Source organism: Bos taurus, chromosome 2, assembly GCF_002263795.3.
Source record: "Bos taurus isolate L1 Dominette 01449 registration number 42190680 breed Hereford chromosome 2, ARS-UCD2.0, whole genome shotgun sequence".
In the NCBI taxonomy this organism is placed as follows: Eukaryota; Metazoa; Chordata; class Mammalia; order Artiodactyla; family Bovidae; genus Bos; species Bos taurus.
The window spans coordinates 76,100,660-76,119,557 of record NC_037329.1 but is presented as its reverse complement, the minus strand read 5'-3'; the positions used below and the strand labels follow the sequence as shown (position 1 = coordinate 76,119,557).

Here is an 18,898-nt window from a genome sequence, read left to right as displayed (position 1 = left end):
TTCTCAACAAACATAGAATTCACTAAGTTTTAAATTATTGATCCCATTATCCCCAGAATACTTGTGATGTGTAGTATGAAACAAATGATAATATATAAATAAAAATGACAAATCAAACTCACTATGAATGGAGATTCAAAACTAGAAACTGGGGACTTCCCTGGTGGTCTCTTTGCCAACTGGGAAGCCCCTAACAACACTAGTGGTCCAGTGGTTAAGAATTCACCTGTCATTCAGGGAACACAGGTTCAGTTCCTATTTGGGGAACTAATATCCTACAGGCTACAGGACAACTGAGCCCCAAAACTCTGTAACTATTGAGCTCACATGTTCTAGAGGCTTTGTTCCTCTACTAGAGATGCCCACACACTGCAGTGAGAGAAAACCTGCATGCTGCAATGAAGACCCAGCACAGTTGGAAAAATAAAAAAAATAAAAATAAAAAAAAGTTGGCCTCTTTAAAAACTCAGAAATTGATGTGCTAGCAAATTAAATCATTCTTTGCTTTATAAAAACAATATCAATATCATGACAATGAATTAGGACTTAACTCCCAAATATAAAGATGGATCAACATTGGAAAACTTACTAATGTGATTAACCTCGTATATAAGTGGGAAAATATAGTCAAGATCAATTAACGTGAACTCTACTAGACCAGTGTACCTCTTAGAAAAAGACTTTAGTGAGTTCACTAAATGTGTAAATAAATAAATATCATGAGATATTTAAAGCTTTTGGAAATTAAAAAATTCAACTACAGAACAATATATATATATATTATAAATATGATTTAACTATATCTCTCTAGATATCCATCACCATATTTGTTAAAGGAATTTTATATAACATTAGTTAAAGGTGTCTGCTCTTCCTTTGCTCATATATTGTAAGAATACACAATCAACTTTTAACCATAGCTGTCTCTAGAGGGTTGCATTACATATTTTTGAATTTAAAAGCTTTCACTTAATACTGTTTTATATTTTTAAAACTATAAACAGTTATTTTATTGTAAAAATTAAAACTACTGAAGAAAAAATCTTGATAGATTTCATTCTTTCTATGATAAAATGCTATAATAATAATATATTTGATAGTTATTTATGTTGATGCATGAAATATAAAAATAAGGCAAATTAAAATTTTTTTTCACAAAGGCATCTTATGATAATCAAAGAAAAATAAGGTGGATTTAGGGGAACACTAACCAGTATACTTTGAATATGCGTGATGTGCTAGGAAGCATGGTTTTATTCCATTTTAATCTCTCTCTACCCATTCTTCTCTTGAACACTGCTCTTGGACATGATTCCAGAACATTGAGAGGTCTGTGTGCTTATTCAGCACTTGCCTTTAGAGTTTGCCACCTACTCACCAACTCTTCGGTTGAGTTGAGCTGGGCTGTGAGTACCAGTGAGGTCTGAGGAACTGGAAAAAGCCATTGGAGAGAGCAAGGATGCTAATGGGTCATCACAGTTGTCTAGAACAAAAGAGGAGAGAGAGAAAAAAATTCATTAGCAAGAAGTATTTCATTAAGAGAGGACTCAAGGAATTAACCACCACTACTTATTAGCTACCTGCTCTAAACAAAGCTAGTACTCATTGTTTCCACGTGGTGTTTTATCTCCTCCTCACAAAAACCTTGCAAAGACTAAGGTTAAATCTCTCACAGTTGGGGAAACTCAAGTTCAGACATGTTTCGTAGTTTGTCCAAGGTCGGAAATCTAGAAAATAGTGTGGCCAAAATTTTTGCCCAGATTTGTCTAACTGAAAATCCAACTATTGCTTCATTTCTTTAATCAGCCACTTGAGCAAAGTCTCAAGTTATGGCTTGTGAGCTTTTTTATAAAGGGGAGAATATTTAAAATGGGGAACACTGTTTACTCTCACATCTTCAGTTTCTAAAGACTCTTGTAATAGTTTTATTTAGAGGGACACAATAATTTAGAATGTCTCACTCCCAGTTGCATGAAAGTCTTTGGAAAATGAGTTACTAATTTTAATAATTCATATCTATTCTATGAAATAATAGAGAATAGCCCTCAATCTTTTACAATCTTGAATCTGACATTTCCTTCAATAGCTACACTTCCAGTCTTCTCTAAATGTGGTAGATAGTCTTTCTAAGTCTTCTTTGATCCTGCTCAGATGGGGCCCATGGACAGAGATGTGGTCTTGACAATGTAGATATTCTCCTCTGATTGCCCTGGCTATTCAATCCCATGTACAGAACTCTGCTCTTTACCAGCATATTGGCCATCTAAAGAGTTAGTTTTTAGGTGCTTCCCAGATGGTGCTAGTGGTAAAGAACCTGCCTGCCAATGCAGGAGATGTAAGAGATAGGGTTTGACTCCTGGGTCAGAAAGATCCCCTGGAGGAGGAAATGGTAACCCATGCCAGTATTCTTGCCTGGAGGTTCTGCATGGACAGAGGAGCCTGGTGGGCTACAGTCCATGGCGTGGCAAAGAGTTGAACATGACTGAAGTGACTTAGTACACAAAGAGTTTGCAATCATTCATTTATTTGCATTCAACAACAGGTAACATATTCTTTGTGGGATCTTAGCGAATAATCTGCCATATAATAGGCTTTCAATAAAGGTTTATGCAAAGAATGAAATAAATGAGTAAAGGAAGGAATGAAGAAAGGAAGGAATCAATCAATCAATCCACAGAACAGTACCAACACTCTTACCACTTTTTTGTACAATTGATCTTAGAGAATACTGCAAAATGAGTCCATGAAATCTAGATATACCTCAGTCAAAACAAGTTTGAAACATGTTATTCAATTTGAAGGTCAACTTCGTGGTATCAAAAGCTCTCAGGAAGAGGTGAGATGACATTTTTAAAAGGAAATGTACATACGATTATGAGGATGCTTGTTTACCCAGCAAATTCTTAGAGAGCAGTATTTCATCTAATTGCATGAAAATTAATGAGAAACATAAGGATTAAATTTTTATTTGTTCAATGTGTTAAAAAAATTAACTGGCAAATTATATTTTAAGTTTTTCCCAAACACAAATGTACGAAAAATATTTTGAGGTATTTGACAAACACAAAATACAGTCAGAATCTAACTGAAGAGTAATAATACTAAAATCAGAGCTAAAAGCACCTCTGCAGTTACGGTCATTCTGCAAACAGAAAGCAGAACTCAGGGGCCATCTTACTGCAGGCTAAGATGCAGGTGAGGGGGATGCATGCACCCTTCCAACACACTTGTCGGGAAACATGAATCTGCTACTGTATTGAATGTTAAAAACAATTTGAACATAATGGAAATATTCCATTTGCTTATGCTGGATTTATCATCAGGAAACCAATGAATGCCAAAGCTTGAGCCCAACTGAACCTGAGCCCCAGAGGAATATACCATACACATGCACACACACACACACACACACACACAAACTCCACAAAGCATTTCTCTTTGCAGCTATGCTATGAACCTTACCCACAACAGTGGCTACAGCTACCCTCTAATTTCAGATAACATCCCTCCACTCCATCTGGACATGACTGAGTGGCTAACACACACATAACCCTTCCAAATAACTCACAACCCTTCTAACACCCACTTCTGAAGCAAACTGAAAGGTGATAAGGTGGAAGGTGAAGTCGCTCAGTCGTGTCTGACTCTTTGCAACCCCATGGACTGTAGCCTACCAGGCTCTTCCGTCCATGGGATTTTCCAGGCGAGAGTACTGGAGCGGGTTGCCAGTTCCTTCTCCAGAGGATCCTCCCGACACAGGGATCGAACCCAGGTCTCTCTGCATTGTAGGCAGACGCTTTACCACCTGAGCCACCAGGGAAGTCTGAAGCAAACTGAAGAACTTTCCACAGCCAAGAGCCATATTTATTAGGGCTTCCCTGGTGGCTCAGACAGTAAAGAATCTGCCTGCAATGCAGGAGATCTGGGTGCGATCCCTGGGTTGAGAATGTCCCCTGGAAAAGAGAATGGCTACACATTCTAGTATTCTTGCCTGGAGAATTCCATGGACGGGGAGCCTGGAGAGTCTAGTCCATGAGACTCTGATGCTGGGAAGGATAGAGGGCATAAGGAAAAGGGGGTGACAGAATCTGAGATGGTTGGATAGTGTCATTGACTCAATGGACATGAGTTTGAGCAAACTTTGGAAAAAAGTGAAGGACAGGGAAGCTTGGTGTGCTGCATTCCATGTGGTCACAAACAGTCAGACATGACTTGGCAACTGAACAACAACTTTTTATTCTAGCATTTATGCATTTCTTAAACATATAACATGTGTAAAACACTGTTACCATTTTTTTCAACATTTTTAAATTGATGGATAGTGGATTTACAATGTTGTGTTAATTCCTGGTATACAGCAAAGTGATTCAGTTATATGTATACATATATGTTATTTTTTATATTATTTTTCGTTATAGTTTATTATACAGTAGGATTTTGCTGGTACTGCTAACATTTTTATTAGATCTTTTATGGGTTTTTTTTTTCCATGTGTCACTGATGACATTTTTTAGTATTGTGCTTCCTAATCCCACTTTTTCCCTAAGTGGATTGATCTAATCTAAACTGAAGTGATCTAATCATTTCAATGTAATTCAGCCCAATAAATATTTATAGGGTCCCACATTATGCTTGACCTTAAATAGGCATTGGAGATACATTTGAGTAAAACTGAATCTCAGACTTCAAGAAGTTCAGAGACCACTTAGAAATATGAGGACATAATCAAATTCAATAAATGGATGAGACAGTTGAGGAGAATTTCATCATTACACCCAAGTCAGTTTCACGGGTACCTAATGGCTCAGACATCCAGGTGAGTAGTCTTTCTTATCTCCTCTACCTCTGTGCAGTGAGTGCCCTTTTCCACCAGGTCTTGGGAGAAGCATTCATGCCCACTGGCCTCCTGACACCAGCGACTATTTCTCCATGGCCCAGTTCCTTTTCTGAAATGCACCTTCCTTGTATCTCCATTTGTGGGGGTCAATGTTTCCACTTTGGGAATTGGTAAACCCATTGGAAACAATCTGTGCTAATAGAAAGGTCCAGAGGAGATTCATCAGGACATCTTTTTTCATGGACCCAGGACATTGCAGTGGCTTTTATTTTTTTAAACTTTACATAATTGTATTAGTTTTGCCAAATATCAAAATGAATCCACCACAGGTATACATGTGTTCCCCATCCTGAACCCTCCTCCCTCCTCCCTCCCCATACCATCCCTCTGGGTCATCCCAGTGCACCAGCCCCAAGCATCCAGTATTGTGCATCGAACCTGGACTGGTAGCTTGTTTCTTACATGATATTTTACATGTTTCAATGTCATTCTCCCAAATCTTCCCACCCTCTCCCTCTCCCACAGAGTCTATAAGACTGTTCTATACATCAGTGTCTCTTTTGCAGTGGCTTTTAGAAAAGGAGACTGAGCTATTGCTCTCCTATCTCTGAAAGTGATAAGAATCAGAAAGTTTCCAATCAGAAAGGAAGAAAGACCTTTCCTCTCAGGCCAATAAGTACTTCCCTTTTTCTTCTTTATATCAAATGAACAGACTTGACAACTCAACTAAACTGAGAATAGACCAAGACTTAAATTGGTAATCAAATTACCCTTTGTCATTAGGAATTAAGAATTTATATAAGCATTTTCAATCCAGCAGTGTGCATTATTTTTAGACCTGTCCTGAACAGGGGAAGGGTTTCCTTGGTGGCTCAGATGGTAAAGAATCTGCCTGCAATGCACGAGTCCAGGGTTCAATTCCTAGGTCAGGAAGATCCCCTGGAGAAGGGAATGGCAACCCACTCTAATATTCTTGCTTGGACAATTCTATTAACAAAGGAGATTGGTGATGGACTACAGTCCATGGGGTCTCAAAGAGTCAGACACAACTGAATGACTAGCACACACAAACACAAACAGGAAAAACAATACAGCATAAATGAGGACAGCACAGTTGACACTTAAATAACATGGGTTTGAATAGTATGGGTCCACTTATACCAGAATTTTTTTAGAGAGAAGTTAGCAGTGGCCACAGGACTGGAAAAGGTCAGTTTTCATTCCAATCCCAAAGAAAGGCAATGCCAAAGAATGCTCAAACTACCACACAATTGCACTCATCTCACACGCTAGTAAAGTAATGCTCAAAATTCTCCAAGCCAGGCTTCAGCAATATGTGAACCGTGAACTTCCTGATGTTCAAGCTGGTTTTAGAAAAGGCAGAGGAACCAGATATCCAATCGCCAACATCATGGAAAAAGCAAGAGAGTTCCAGAAAAACATCTATTTCTGCTTTATTGACTGTCAAAGTCTTTGACTGTGTGGATCACAATAAACTGTGGAAAATTCTGAAAGAGATGGGAATACCAGACCACCTGATCTGCCTCTTGAGAAATTTGTATGCAGGTCAGGAAGCAACAGTTAGAACTGGACATGTAACAACAGACTGGTTCCAAATAGGAAAAGGAGTTCGTCAAGGCTGTATATTGTCACCCTGTTTATTTAACTTATATGCAGAGTACATCATGAGAAACGCTGGACTGGAAGAAGCACAAGCTGGAATCAAGATTGCCGGGAGAAATATCAATAACCTCAGATATGCAGATGACACCACCCTTATGGCAGAAAGTGAAGAAGAACTCAAAGGCCTCTTGAGGAAAGTGAAAGTGGAGAGTGAAAAAGTTGGCTTAAGGCTCAACATTCAGAAAACGAATATTGTGGCATCCAGTCCCACCACTTCATGGGAAAGAGATGGGGAAACAGTGGAAACAGTGTCAGACTTTATTTTGGGGGGCTCCAAAATCACTACAGATGGTGACTGCAGCCATGAAATTAAAAGATGCTTACTCCTTGGAAGGAAAGTTATGACCAACCTAGATAGCATATTCAAAAGCAGAGACATTACTTTGCCAACAAAGGTTGGTCTAGTCAAGGCTATGGTTTTTCCTGTGGTCATGTATGGATGTGAGAATTGGACTGTGAAGAAGGCTGAGCGCCAAAGAATTGATGCTTTTAAACTGTGGTGTTGGAGAAGACTCTTGAGAGTCCCTTGGACTGCAAGGAGATCCAACCCTGGGATTGGATCTGAAGGAGATCAGCCCTGGGATTTCTTTGGAAGGAATGATGCTAAAGCTGCAACTCCAGTACTTTGGCCACCTCATGGGAAGAGTTGACTCATTGGAAAAGACTCTGATGCTGGGAGGGGTTGGGGGCAGGAGGAGAAGGGGACAACAGAGGATGAGATGGCTGGATGACATCACTGACTCGATGGGCGTGAGTCTCAGTGAACTCCGGGAGTTGTTGATGGACAGGGAGGCCTGGTGTGCTGCGATTCATGGGGTTGCAAAGAGTCGGACATGACTGAGTGACTGATCTGATACATTTTTATTTTTTTTTTGAGTTTTAAAATTTAATATATATTTTCTAAAAAAATAATTATTTTTTATTGGAGTGTATCTGACTCACAATGTTGTTCTAATTTCAGGCTTACACCAAAGTGAGTCAGTTATACATACACATGTACCATTTTCCAAATTCTTTTCCCATTTAGATTATTCAGATCAGATCAGATCAGTTGCTCAGTCATGTCCTACTCTTTGCGACCCCATGAATCCCAGCACACCAGGCTTCCCTGTCCATCACCAACTCCTGCAGTTCACTCAGACTCACCTCCATCGAGTCAGTGATGCCATCCAGCCATCTTCTCCTCCTTCCCCCAATCCCTCCCAGCATCAGAGTCTTTTCCAATGAGTCAACTCTTCCCATGAGGTGGCCAAAGTACTGGAGTTGCAGCTTTAGCATCATTCCTTCCAAAGAAATCCCAGGGCTGATCTCCTTCACAATGGACTGGTTGGATCTCCTTGCAGTCCAAGGGACTCTCAAGAGTCTTCTCCAACACCACAGTTCAAAAGCATCAATTCTTTGGCGCTTAGCCTTCTTCACAGTCCAACTCTCACATCCATACATGACCACAGGAAAAACCACAGCCTTGACTAGACTGACCTTTGTTGGCAAAGTAATGTCTCTGCTTTTGAATATGCTATCTAGGTTGGTCATAACTTTCCTTCCAAGGAGTAAGCGTCTTTTAATTTCATGGCTGCAGTCACCATCTGTAGTGATTTTGGAGCCCCCCAAAATAAAGTCTGACACTGTTTCCACTGTTTCCCCATCTCTTTCCCATGAAGTGGTGGGACCGGATGCCATGATCTTCGTTTTCTGAATGTTGAGCTTTAAGCCAACTTTTTCACTCTCCACTTTCACTTTCCTCAAGAGGCCTTTGAGTTCTTCTTCACTTTCTGCCATAAGGGTGGTGTCATCTGCATATCTGAGGTTATTGATATTTCTCCCGGCAATCTTGATTCCAGCTTGTGCTTCTTCCAGTCCAGCGTTTCTCATGATGTACTCTGCATATAAGTTAAATAAACAGGGTGACAATATACAGCCTTGACGAACTCCTTTTCCTATTTGGAACCAGTCTGTTGTTACATGTCCAGTTCTAATTGTTGCTTCCTGACCTGCATACAAATTTCTCAAGAGGCAGATCAGGTGGTCTGGTATTCGCATCTCTTTCAGAATTTTCCACAGTTTATTGTGATCCACACAGTCAAAGGCTTTGGCATAGATTATTAGAGTTTTTTTTTTTTTTTTAATAAATATGAAGTACAGTGCTAAAAATCTATGGTTGGTTGAAAATACAGATGTGGAATCTGATTTTCCCAGTGTGTTTCGGGTACTCAGCCCTCAGCCCATATTCTTCAAGAGTGAACTGTAATTAATTTTTTAAAAATTCCGCCTTTGGGACCACTTGGTATCGTTGACAGTGTTAGGATGACTAAGGTTGCAAGCTTCCCATTCTAGACGGATTTATTCTCTTGCCTTGTTGACTCCAGAAAACATATTCCAATTCAATGAGCCCACAAAATCGACTTATCTCTGCCACATCTAGCCACAGAATCACTTCACAGATGGAATGAGAAGAGATGGACAAAGTTCCCTTTAAAAGATAAAGCACAGAATGAGCCCAGGAAACAGTATATTAATTGTGTGTAATATCTGCTTGCAATCCAGAGCAACCATTTTCAGCAATTTTATTCCTGAGAATCTCATGTCTATGTTAGAAAACCTGCACAAGAATTGATGTCACCAAAAGCTCTTTGCACTAAAGGTTTGTGGTCAACCTGATGAGAAGAAGGAAAGGAAGTGGAAGGGAGAGAAGGGTTGAAAACAGCATTTCACCAGGCAGTCCTTCCCTTCTGCGGATTGGCAGCCTTCCTGAGACTAGGCCGATCGCAGTAAACACATGGCAGGGAAGGAAAGACACAAAGCACCATCTGTTTCATCATCCCTTCAGGCTTTAAATAAGCAGGCCCATGTTGTTGAATTTTAGGCACCACTCATGTCTCAGCCTTCTGACAGTGTGTTTGCATGCTAAATCCATCAGTCAGTACTTCCGAAAGTGTGGTGGATGTTTATCTGTATTTACAGGAAGAGAGAGGAAAGGGTGAAGAAATTTGAGGAGGGAGAGAGATGTTTGAAATGTAGGAAAAACATAAGGCGGGACTAAAAGTCAGATTTCCTGTGGAACATGGAAACTGAGAGACACCATGACTAGTTTTCTAGAAATGAACCGTGCTTCACAGATCATTGGCATAGTAGAATATTTTCAAAATATTCCCTGAAAAAGACCATTCAAAGATGTGCTGCAAAAATCAGGGGAAATTAAAACCCTAGTTAAAATGCAAACTTCTATTCACATTTTTGGAGCCTCTCTGGTGGTTCAGCCGTAAAAAATCTGCTCGTCAATGCATGAGACATGGGTTCAACCCCTGAGTCAGGAAGATCCCTTGAAGAAGGAAATGACAACCCACTCCAGGATTCTTGCCTGGGAAAATCAATGAACAGAGGAGCCTGAAGGGCATCAGTCCATGGAGTCACAAAAGAGTCAGACACAGTTTAGCAACGGAACACCAACAATTCACATTTCTATTCTCCATTTTTCTTCAACAGATAATTTTATGGTTGTCTTGTTTCCTTTTACACCATAAAGGCCACCTCGAAATGCATCTCAAGCCTAGGCAGATAAAAATCCATAAGTATAAATGTGACCATTCGTATTATAACATCCAGCTCTTCCAATCAATGGATGTTGGATGCTCCTAGTCCTATTTGCAAATGATGTAGCCCTACACTCACAGACTGAGATGGTGTTTAAACCAGAAGGAACCTCTGAAATAAGGAATTCAATCCCTTCAATTACAAACGAAGACCTCAGGGTGTAGGAGATGACAGGCCTGCTTAGGACTGGTCAGTTAATTAATGGACTGGCCCGGGTAGAAATTCAAGTTTGCTCAACCCCAGATGGTGACCACTAGGTCAGAATTATGCCACCTGTGCATAAGTCTGGTAACCATTAGTTATATCATTCTCCATAGGATTTGTTTTAACAAATGATTTATTTTCTGCTAAAGGAAGGGTATAGTTTCATTTCCTGGATAACAGAAAAACTTTGAAAAATAGTGCATAATTTTCATAAGAATTTGCATTTCTTCTCATTTATTCTTGCCTTCTTTACTTCTTTGACACTCCACCAAAAGAGGGGAGGAAAGTCCACAAAGGGAGAATAAGTGAAAGAAATGTATCTGTTTCCTTATTAATATTTGTAGGAATATTCATGGGAAGCATTTTTTTTGGAATAAGTAGGGATAGTTTTCCCCTCAATATACATGCGTGAGTAAATATTAAAGGTCTTCTTTGACATTAATTAAAAGGTAAAGACACAGAAGAGAATTCTGAATAAATATGATATTTACACAGCTTCTGAGAAATTATCATTGACTCTTTAAGCTGGTTCTACTTTAATTAACGTTTTTGTTTGCCAATGTATATTTTTATTCATTATTATTAAAATACCAATAGAGTTACAGATGGTAACTGAAGTTAAATTGTGAGCATCGCCTTGATTACCAGAGTAAATTGTCTGTATATGGGGATTTGGAGCTTAAGGGATTCACTGTATTTATAGGTGAGATAAAATTCCTCTTAGCATTACACACTTAATGGCCCACTTTGTTTAAAAGGCATAAAGCAGGCATTTTGTGTAGTGCCTACAATGAGGCTTAGAAGTGTCAATTCATGCTTTTAGCTTCATTTGTTTTCTTACCTTGTTACCTATAATTTCACTTAGCAAACAACACAAATAAATACTATAATATTACTCTTGACTCTGACCCTATCCCCATTTTCCACAGTGAAATCCTAAAAGATAAATTACTCTAAAATGCGCAGACCAAGAAACATGGCTCTCTGAAATGAATCATGAAAGGAAGGTCAAACCTTCTCTGTCCTGACATCCATCTCCACCATAATGCAGTGCTACTTGCCTTTTGATTATCTGCTGAATACACATGGTTGTGCTCGTTGCCATGGGAGGACAGAATTAAGTCAAGGACATAGACCCTAAGTTCAAGAAGCCAAGCATGTACTTTGGGTTAAAAGACAATCCATTAATTTGTATAAAGCGCCTAATGTGTATGATCAGTTACATGCAGGAGACCTTTTGCTTGGGATCCAGGAATCCTGGGTCCTCTTTTCTCTTCACTGTGAATTGCTTTCATTTGTATCTTTATCATTTTGCAGAGATTCCTCCACTGCAAACGGCAGAGGTAACTGTTCATTTGTTCAATCAACAGACTTTAACAGGGCACATTCTAGGTGTCAGAGTTTCTGTCAGGCTTTCAAGACAGCAAAAGCAATTTTAACCAATTCCTCTACCATAGTAGAAATGGATACACTCCTCACTGCTTCACAGTCGTGACTGGTAATGGATAGGGGTGTAAACAGGGCATCACAAAGGAGACTGGTCCTGTCCAGGGATTAACAAGATGGCTCTGGAATATTTTCTTGGCTTTAAAAATCATTCTATTCAAGATTTTAGGAAAGACTTGGTTTAGAGGTACTGATCTTCACTTATAAGTTGCTTGCTAGGAATTTATCATAATCAAACCCAGTAAGACAATAACAGTCCTTGGCCACCTGATGCAAAGAGTCAACTCATCAGAAAAAACCCTGATGCTGGGAAAAACTGAAAGCAGGAGGAGAAGCAGACAACAGAGGATAAGATGACTGGATGGGCTCACTGCCTCAAGGGACATGGGTTTTGAGCAAACTCCGGGAGATGGTGAAGGACAGGGAAGCCTGGCGTGCTGCAGTCCATGGGGTCACAAAGAGTCAGACACAACAGAACGACTGAACAACAACAAGACAAGAACAAGGCAGCATAGGTAGCCATAATTCTTTCGGGCATCTGGGGCAGCCCCCCTTTCTAGGTGTCCAGCAGTCACTGTGGTACAGCCAGGGGTAGACATCATTCATTCTGGATGGATCAGCAACCTACAAGTTTCTCTGTTCTTTTCACACTCCATTCAGTGTCCAAACTGAACATGACTAAAGTCTGTGTGACTCTGTACACATTGCTGTCTGAACATTTGCTTCCCATCCCTAAAATGATGGCAGAAATGCATCAAAGACTGTCAAGGGCCAGTCTCCCAGTTGATTGTCTTGTGTGAATTTAGCTCTTTCCTCCTTGGTTTTTTTAAGAACACCTGTACACAAGTATCCCATAATTAGCCCAAACACAATGGCTCCAAAATATACTTGCCCAGCAATAAGTTCATCTCTAGCATTTTTCTAGCAGAAATAGGGTCCAGTTGTAGAGAACAAACATATGGTTACCAAACAGGAAAGACAGAGTGGGATGAATTGAGAAATTGGGACTGACATAAACATAAAAATATTTAAAATGGGCTTCCCTTGTGGCTCAGCTAGTAAAGAATTCACCTGCAAAGCGGGAGACCTGGGTTTGATCCCTGAGTTGGGAAGATCCCCTGGAGAAGGGAAAGGCTACTCACTCAGTATTCTGGCCTGAACAATTCCATGGACTGTATATGTCTTGATGATAGTGAAAGAGGAGAGTGAAAAAGCTGGCTTAAAACACAAAATTCAAAGAACTAAGATCATGGCATCCAGTCCCATCATTTCATGGCAAATAGATGAAGAAACAGTGGAAACAGTGACAGACTGTATTTTGGGGGGCTCCAAAATTACTGGAGATGGTGACTGCAGCCATGAAATTAAAAGACACTTTCTCCTTGGAAGAAAAGTTATGACCAACCTAGACAGCATATTAAAAACCAGAGACATTACTTGGCAACAAAGGTCCATCTAGTCAAGGCTATGGTTTTTCCAGTAATCATGTATGGATGAGAGAGTTCGACTATAAAGAAAGCAGAATGCTAAAGAATTAACACTTTTGAACTGTGACTTGGAGAAGACTCTTGAGAGTCCCTTGATTTGCAAGGAGATCCAACCAGTCCATCCTAAAGGAGATCAGTCCTGGGTATTCATTGGAACGACTGATGTTGAAGCTGAAACTCCAATACTTTGGCCACCTGATGTGAAGAGCTGACTCATTTGAAAAGACCCTGATGCTGGGAAAGATTGAAGGCAGAAGTAGAAGGGGATGACAGAGGATGAGATGGTTGGATGGCATCACCGACTTAATGGACATCAGTGTGAGTAAACTCTGGGAGTTGCTGATGGACAGGGAGAGCTGGCATGCTGCAGTCCATGGGATAGCAGAGATGCAGCCATGACTGAGCAACTGAACTGAACTGAACTGATGTACAAAATATATAAAATAGATAACTAATGAGAACTTACTGTATATCATTCAGTTCAGTCGCTTAGTTGGGTCTGACTCTTTGCGACCCCATGAATCGCAGCAGGCCAGGCCTCCCTATCCATCACCAACTCCCGGAGTTCACCCAGACTCACGTCCATCAAGTCAGTGATGCCATCCAGCCATCTCATCCTCTGTTGTCCTCTTTTCCTCCTGCCCCTAATCCCTCCCAGCATCAGAGTCTTTTCCAATGAGTCAACTCTTCCCATGAGGTGGCCAAAGTACTGGAGTTGCAGCTTTAGCATCATTCCTTCCAAAGAAATCCCAGGGCCGATCTCCTTCAGAATGGCCTGGTTGGATCTCCTTGCAATCCAAGGGGCTCTCAAGAGTCTTCTCCAAAACCACAGTTCAAAAGCATCAATTCTTTGGCGCTCAGCCTTCTTCACAGTCCAACTCTCACATTCATACATGACCACAGGAAAAACCATAGCCTTGACTAGACGAACCTTTGTTGGCAAAGTAATGTCTCTGCTTTTGAATATGCTATATAGATTGGTCATAACTTTCCTTCCAAGGAGTAAGTGTCTTTTAATTTCATGGCTGCAATCACCATCTGCAGTGATTTTGGAGCCCAGAAAAATAAAGTCTGACACTGTTTCCACTGTTTCCCCATCTCTTTCCCATGAAGTGATGGGACCGGATGCCATGATCTTCATTTTCTGAATGTTGAGCCTTAAGCCAACGTTTTCACTCTCCACTTTCACCTTCATCAAGAGGCTTTTTAGTTACTCTTCATTTTCTGCCATAAGGGTGGTGTTATCTGCATATCTGAGGTTATTGATATTTCTCCCGGCAATCTTGATTCCAGCTTGTGTTTCTTCCAGTCCAGCGTTTCTCATGATGTACTCTGCATATAAGTTAAATAGGCAGGGTGACAATATACAGCCTTGACGTACTCCTTTTCCTATTTGGAACCAGTCTGTTGTTCCATGTCCAGTTCTAACTGTTGCTTCCTGACCTGCATGCAAATTTCTCAAGAGAAACCTGCATACAAATTTCCTGAAAGATGATGCTGTGAAAGTGCTGCACTCAATATGCCAGCAAATTTGGAGAACGCAGCAGTGGCCACAGGACTGGAAAAGGTCAGTTTTCATTCCAATCCCAAAGAAAGGCAATGCCAAAGAATGCTCAAACTACCGCACAATTGCACTCATCTCACACACTAGTAAAGTAATGCTCAAAATTCTCCAAGCCAGGCTTCAGCAATATGTGAACCATGAACTTCCTAATGTTCAAGCTGGTTTTAGAAAAGGCAGAGGAACCAGAGATCCAATTGCCAACATCTGCTGGATCATGGAAAAAGCAAGAGAGTTCCAGAAAAACATCTATTTCTGCTTTATTGACTATGCCAAAGCCTTTGACTGTGTAGATCACAATAAACTGTTGAAAATTCTGAAAGAGATGGGAATACCAGACCACTGTATATCATAAGGAAGTATATTTGATGCTCTCTGGTGACCTAAATGGAGGGAAATCTAAAAAAAGAGGATATATGTATACACATGGCTAATTTACTTTGCTGTACAGTAGAAACTAACACAACATTGTAAAGCAACTACACTCCAATAAAAGTCAATAAAAAACACAGATCAAATAGAAAAATATATACATACTTTCCTAAATATTTTTTCTCTCTGATTACTTCCTTTTCCCTACTGCCACTGATTTTTTTTTTTTTTTTTTCAGGTTAGGAATAACATGTTCACAATTGATTGCTTTGCTTTATTTTTTTTATTATTACTTTTCTATTCTTAACTTTAGGAGAAGGCGATGGCATCCCACTCCAGTACTTTTGCCTGGAAAATCCCATGGATGGAGGAGCCTGGTAGGCTGCAGTCCATGGGGTCGCTAAGAGTCGGACACCACTGAGCGACTTCACATTCACTTTTCACTCTCATGCATTGGAGAAGGAAATGGCAACCCACTCCAGTGTTCTTGCCTGGAGAATCCCAGGGACGGGGGAGCCTGGTGGCTGCCGTCTATGGGGTCACACAGAGTCAGACACGACTGAAGTGACAGCATAGCATAGCATAGCATTCTTAACTTTAATTTATAAATGACTTAATCTAATTAAAAATGTTTCTTAAGCTCCTTAGATAGAAGCTATATGATATACTGCTGCTGCTGCTAAGTCACTTCAGTCGTGTCTGACTCTGTGCAACCCCATAGATGGCAGCCCACCAGGCTCCCCCGTCCCTGGGATTCTCCAGGCAAGAACACTGGAGTGGGTTGCCATTTCCTTCTCCAATGCATGAGAGTGAAAAGTGAAGGTAAAGTCGCTCAGTCGTGTCCGACTCTTAGCGACCCCAGGGACTGCAGCCAAGAAGCTCCTCCATCCATGGGATTTTCCAGGCAAAAGTACTGGAGTGGGGTGCCATTGCTTTCTCCATATGATATACTACTCATATGTGAACTATAAAGTGTCATGTTGAGCAAGAATTTTTTTAAATTATAGTACTTAACATCAGGGACTATGTAAATTTCTAATAAATTTTTGTTTAGAGAAAAGGTGAAAGTTATAAGTCCTATTTTTTGTTGCCATTGCTTAGAAAGATCTCTTAGATATATATTCACTTTACCTTTTTCTCCCTTTCCCATTACTTGATCCTAACCCATGCTTTTAAGTATCATGTTATGATTTTATGTCTGTTGAATTTACACTGGGCTCTACTCTCATTGGTGGCTCCGATGGTAAAGCATCTGCCTACAATGTGGGAGACTCAGGTTCAATCCCTGGGTCGGGAAGATCTCCTGGAGAAGAAAATGGCAACCCACTCCAGTATTCTTGCCTGGAAAATTCCATGGACAAATGAGCCTTGTAGGCTACAGTCCATGGGTTGCAAAGAGTCGGACACGATTGAACGACTTCATTCATTTCTACTCTCATTGAATCATTCTTTCTAATATACTGTTTTCAACATATTTTCTTCACCAAAATGTATTAGGCAGGCCAGCCTTCAATTTTTCAGAAGTAGCATCATGAAATGAAAGAACAAAGAAGGAATCATTAACATAAAACAGATCCAAACTGAGCCTAAGGTAGGTGCCACTGATGCAATTGGTGTGGGGGGGTGGGGGTGGAGGGAGGAGGGAGAGTGCTCACAGATGATCAAAGAGTCAGAGAGTAACATCCAAGGAGCAGGGCTCAGGCATACGGAGCTTGTTTTTGGGATAAGCTTTGGTCAGGGGACTATATCCTCCAAAAGAATCACTCAAGATTGTCAAATCCAAACCTATTAAATCTTTAGATTATGAATAGTCCTTCTTAATTGAATTATCTAGAAGGTGTAAAATCTTTGTTGGGTAGAAAAGGTAAAATTCATAATGAAAAGCCTTAGAGATTTCTGAAATATGAGAAGCTGAGATTGGTGGCTAGATTACTTGAGAAAGTTTTAAAAGAGACTGATAAAATAAAAGGAAATCTTTGAGGAAATAAAATTTTATCTATTTAGAAACTTCTTAAATTCAACTTTGTGTCTCTATACTCCTGTACTGCTCTTCCCATCACCACCCATCGATATTCCATGCAATAAACAGACAAACAAAAAGACACATGCAACACAGACACTATTATAAAGTAGTGCCAACTCAGTTTCAGAATTTTGGGGGTTTTTAAGCAAAGCTAGATACATGAACCAATGGGATGTATATAGTGATAAGACTGGCAAAATGGGAAAAAAATAAGATTAAAACTTTTAAAAATTACAAGAAAATATATTCTTACTTAGCACATTGTTCAAATGATTATGCATAGGATTTTAAAATGAAGGAAAGGCAACAAGTTGAGAATTTCATAAAGACAGTGCTTCCATCAATTCAGTGCTAATCAGAGTTGAAAATCTCTTTCCTTGGTTGAGTCTTTCTCAGTGGATATCTGTTCTTTTTTGAATATGATGGAGCTAAACTTCCAATAGCTAATCAGGATCCTGCATTGAGTGGTTCAAAATTACACTGAAAATCCTGGTTATTCAAGAAACCACAATCTTCACATGCAGCTTGGTCAACCCATATACATTACTCTTCATCTCTAATGGGTCTAGGCATAGTGTCCCTAAAGGAAACACTACAAACTCTGTGTGTCACCAATCCTATTCATTAGAATTTAGGAAAAATGCCTGATTGAAAAGATAGGCTTGAGTTGGGGAATGGCCAGCTGGCTGATACCACAACCACATGAGGGTCAATGCCAATCATTTATGAGTGGATGGGATAAACATGCACCAATAATATGAACAAATATTGATTCTTACTGGTCTTTGTAGATGAGAAAATAATGCCATCTCAGGGACAGCAACAGTGGTACTTCAATATCATAACCGAGCTCTGTGTGTGTGTGTGTGTGTGTGTGTGTTTTGGACTAGTTGGAGACTGCAGTATATTTGGAAATAGGCAGACATTGGATTCCAGCCCAGTCTGAATTCAGATTCTAACTCTGCAGCTTGCTAATTATATGCCCTTTGGGAACTTATTTAATCTCAGTCTTCTGTATGTGTAACGGGGATCATAACTATATCCAGGCTTGTTATGAGAACAAAAAGAGACAATTCATGTTAAATATTTAACCCATGGCACATAACTGGATACACATTAGTTCCCTCTATTTTATATCCTTTATTCTTCCTTAGATTCAAGCTCATCATGTCCAGTCATTGCTTAATAAAAGATCTTTCTTATACCCTCTATTATATGTTTTTGACTTTGTCCATCCAGCTGGTTTTAACACTGCGTTTTATCAGCTTTTCAGGGTACCTAGTATGATTCTGTACCAGGAGCTATCCTGTTTATGCATTACTAGACTCCAAGATCAAACACAGTGCACTTTCTAAGTTTTATGCATTTTTTTAATTGGCTGCATTTAATAGTTCTTAAACACAATGTGCCAGGCATTATGCTATCTGGTCCATAGACTGATGAGTCTATGGTGAACAGGAAGCACACCTCTTATATAACATTATGAGGGATGAGGCTATAGAAAATACTTGCATTTCTTTCTAGTACTTATATTTTATTTATTAAAAAACTTGTGATACATTAAGTAGGGCCCTCTGTGTTTTTGTGTTTGGATTTTAAGCTTAAAAAGCTGAGAAGCACTGCTTTGGGTGAGACAGTCACATCAATTTGTATTTTAGGAAGTTGGTGTACACATGTGCATATCTGGGGTGAGT

General features: G+C 39.8%; 1 protein-coding gene across 1 annotated transcript in view; it reads right to left on the bottom strand.

Moving 5' to 3' along the window:
• The window catches only part of CNTNAP5 (contactin associated protein family member 5), a 1,040,042-nt gene that overhangs the window by 808,781 nt on the left and 212,363 nt on the right, over positions 1-18,898 (bottom strand). Inside the window, exon 2 of the mRNA XM_024981085.2 lies at positions 1,379-1,483. Coding sequence (XP_024836853.1) covers positions 1,379-1,483 — 105 coding nt within the window. The remainder of the gene's footprint in view (positions 1-1,378; positions 1,484-18,898) is intronic.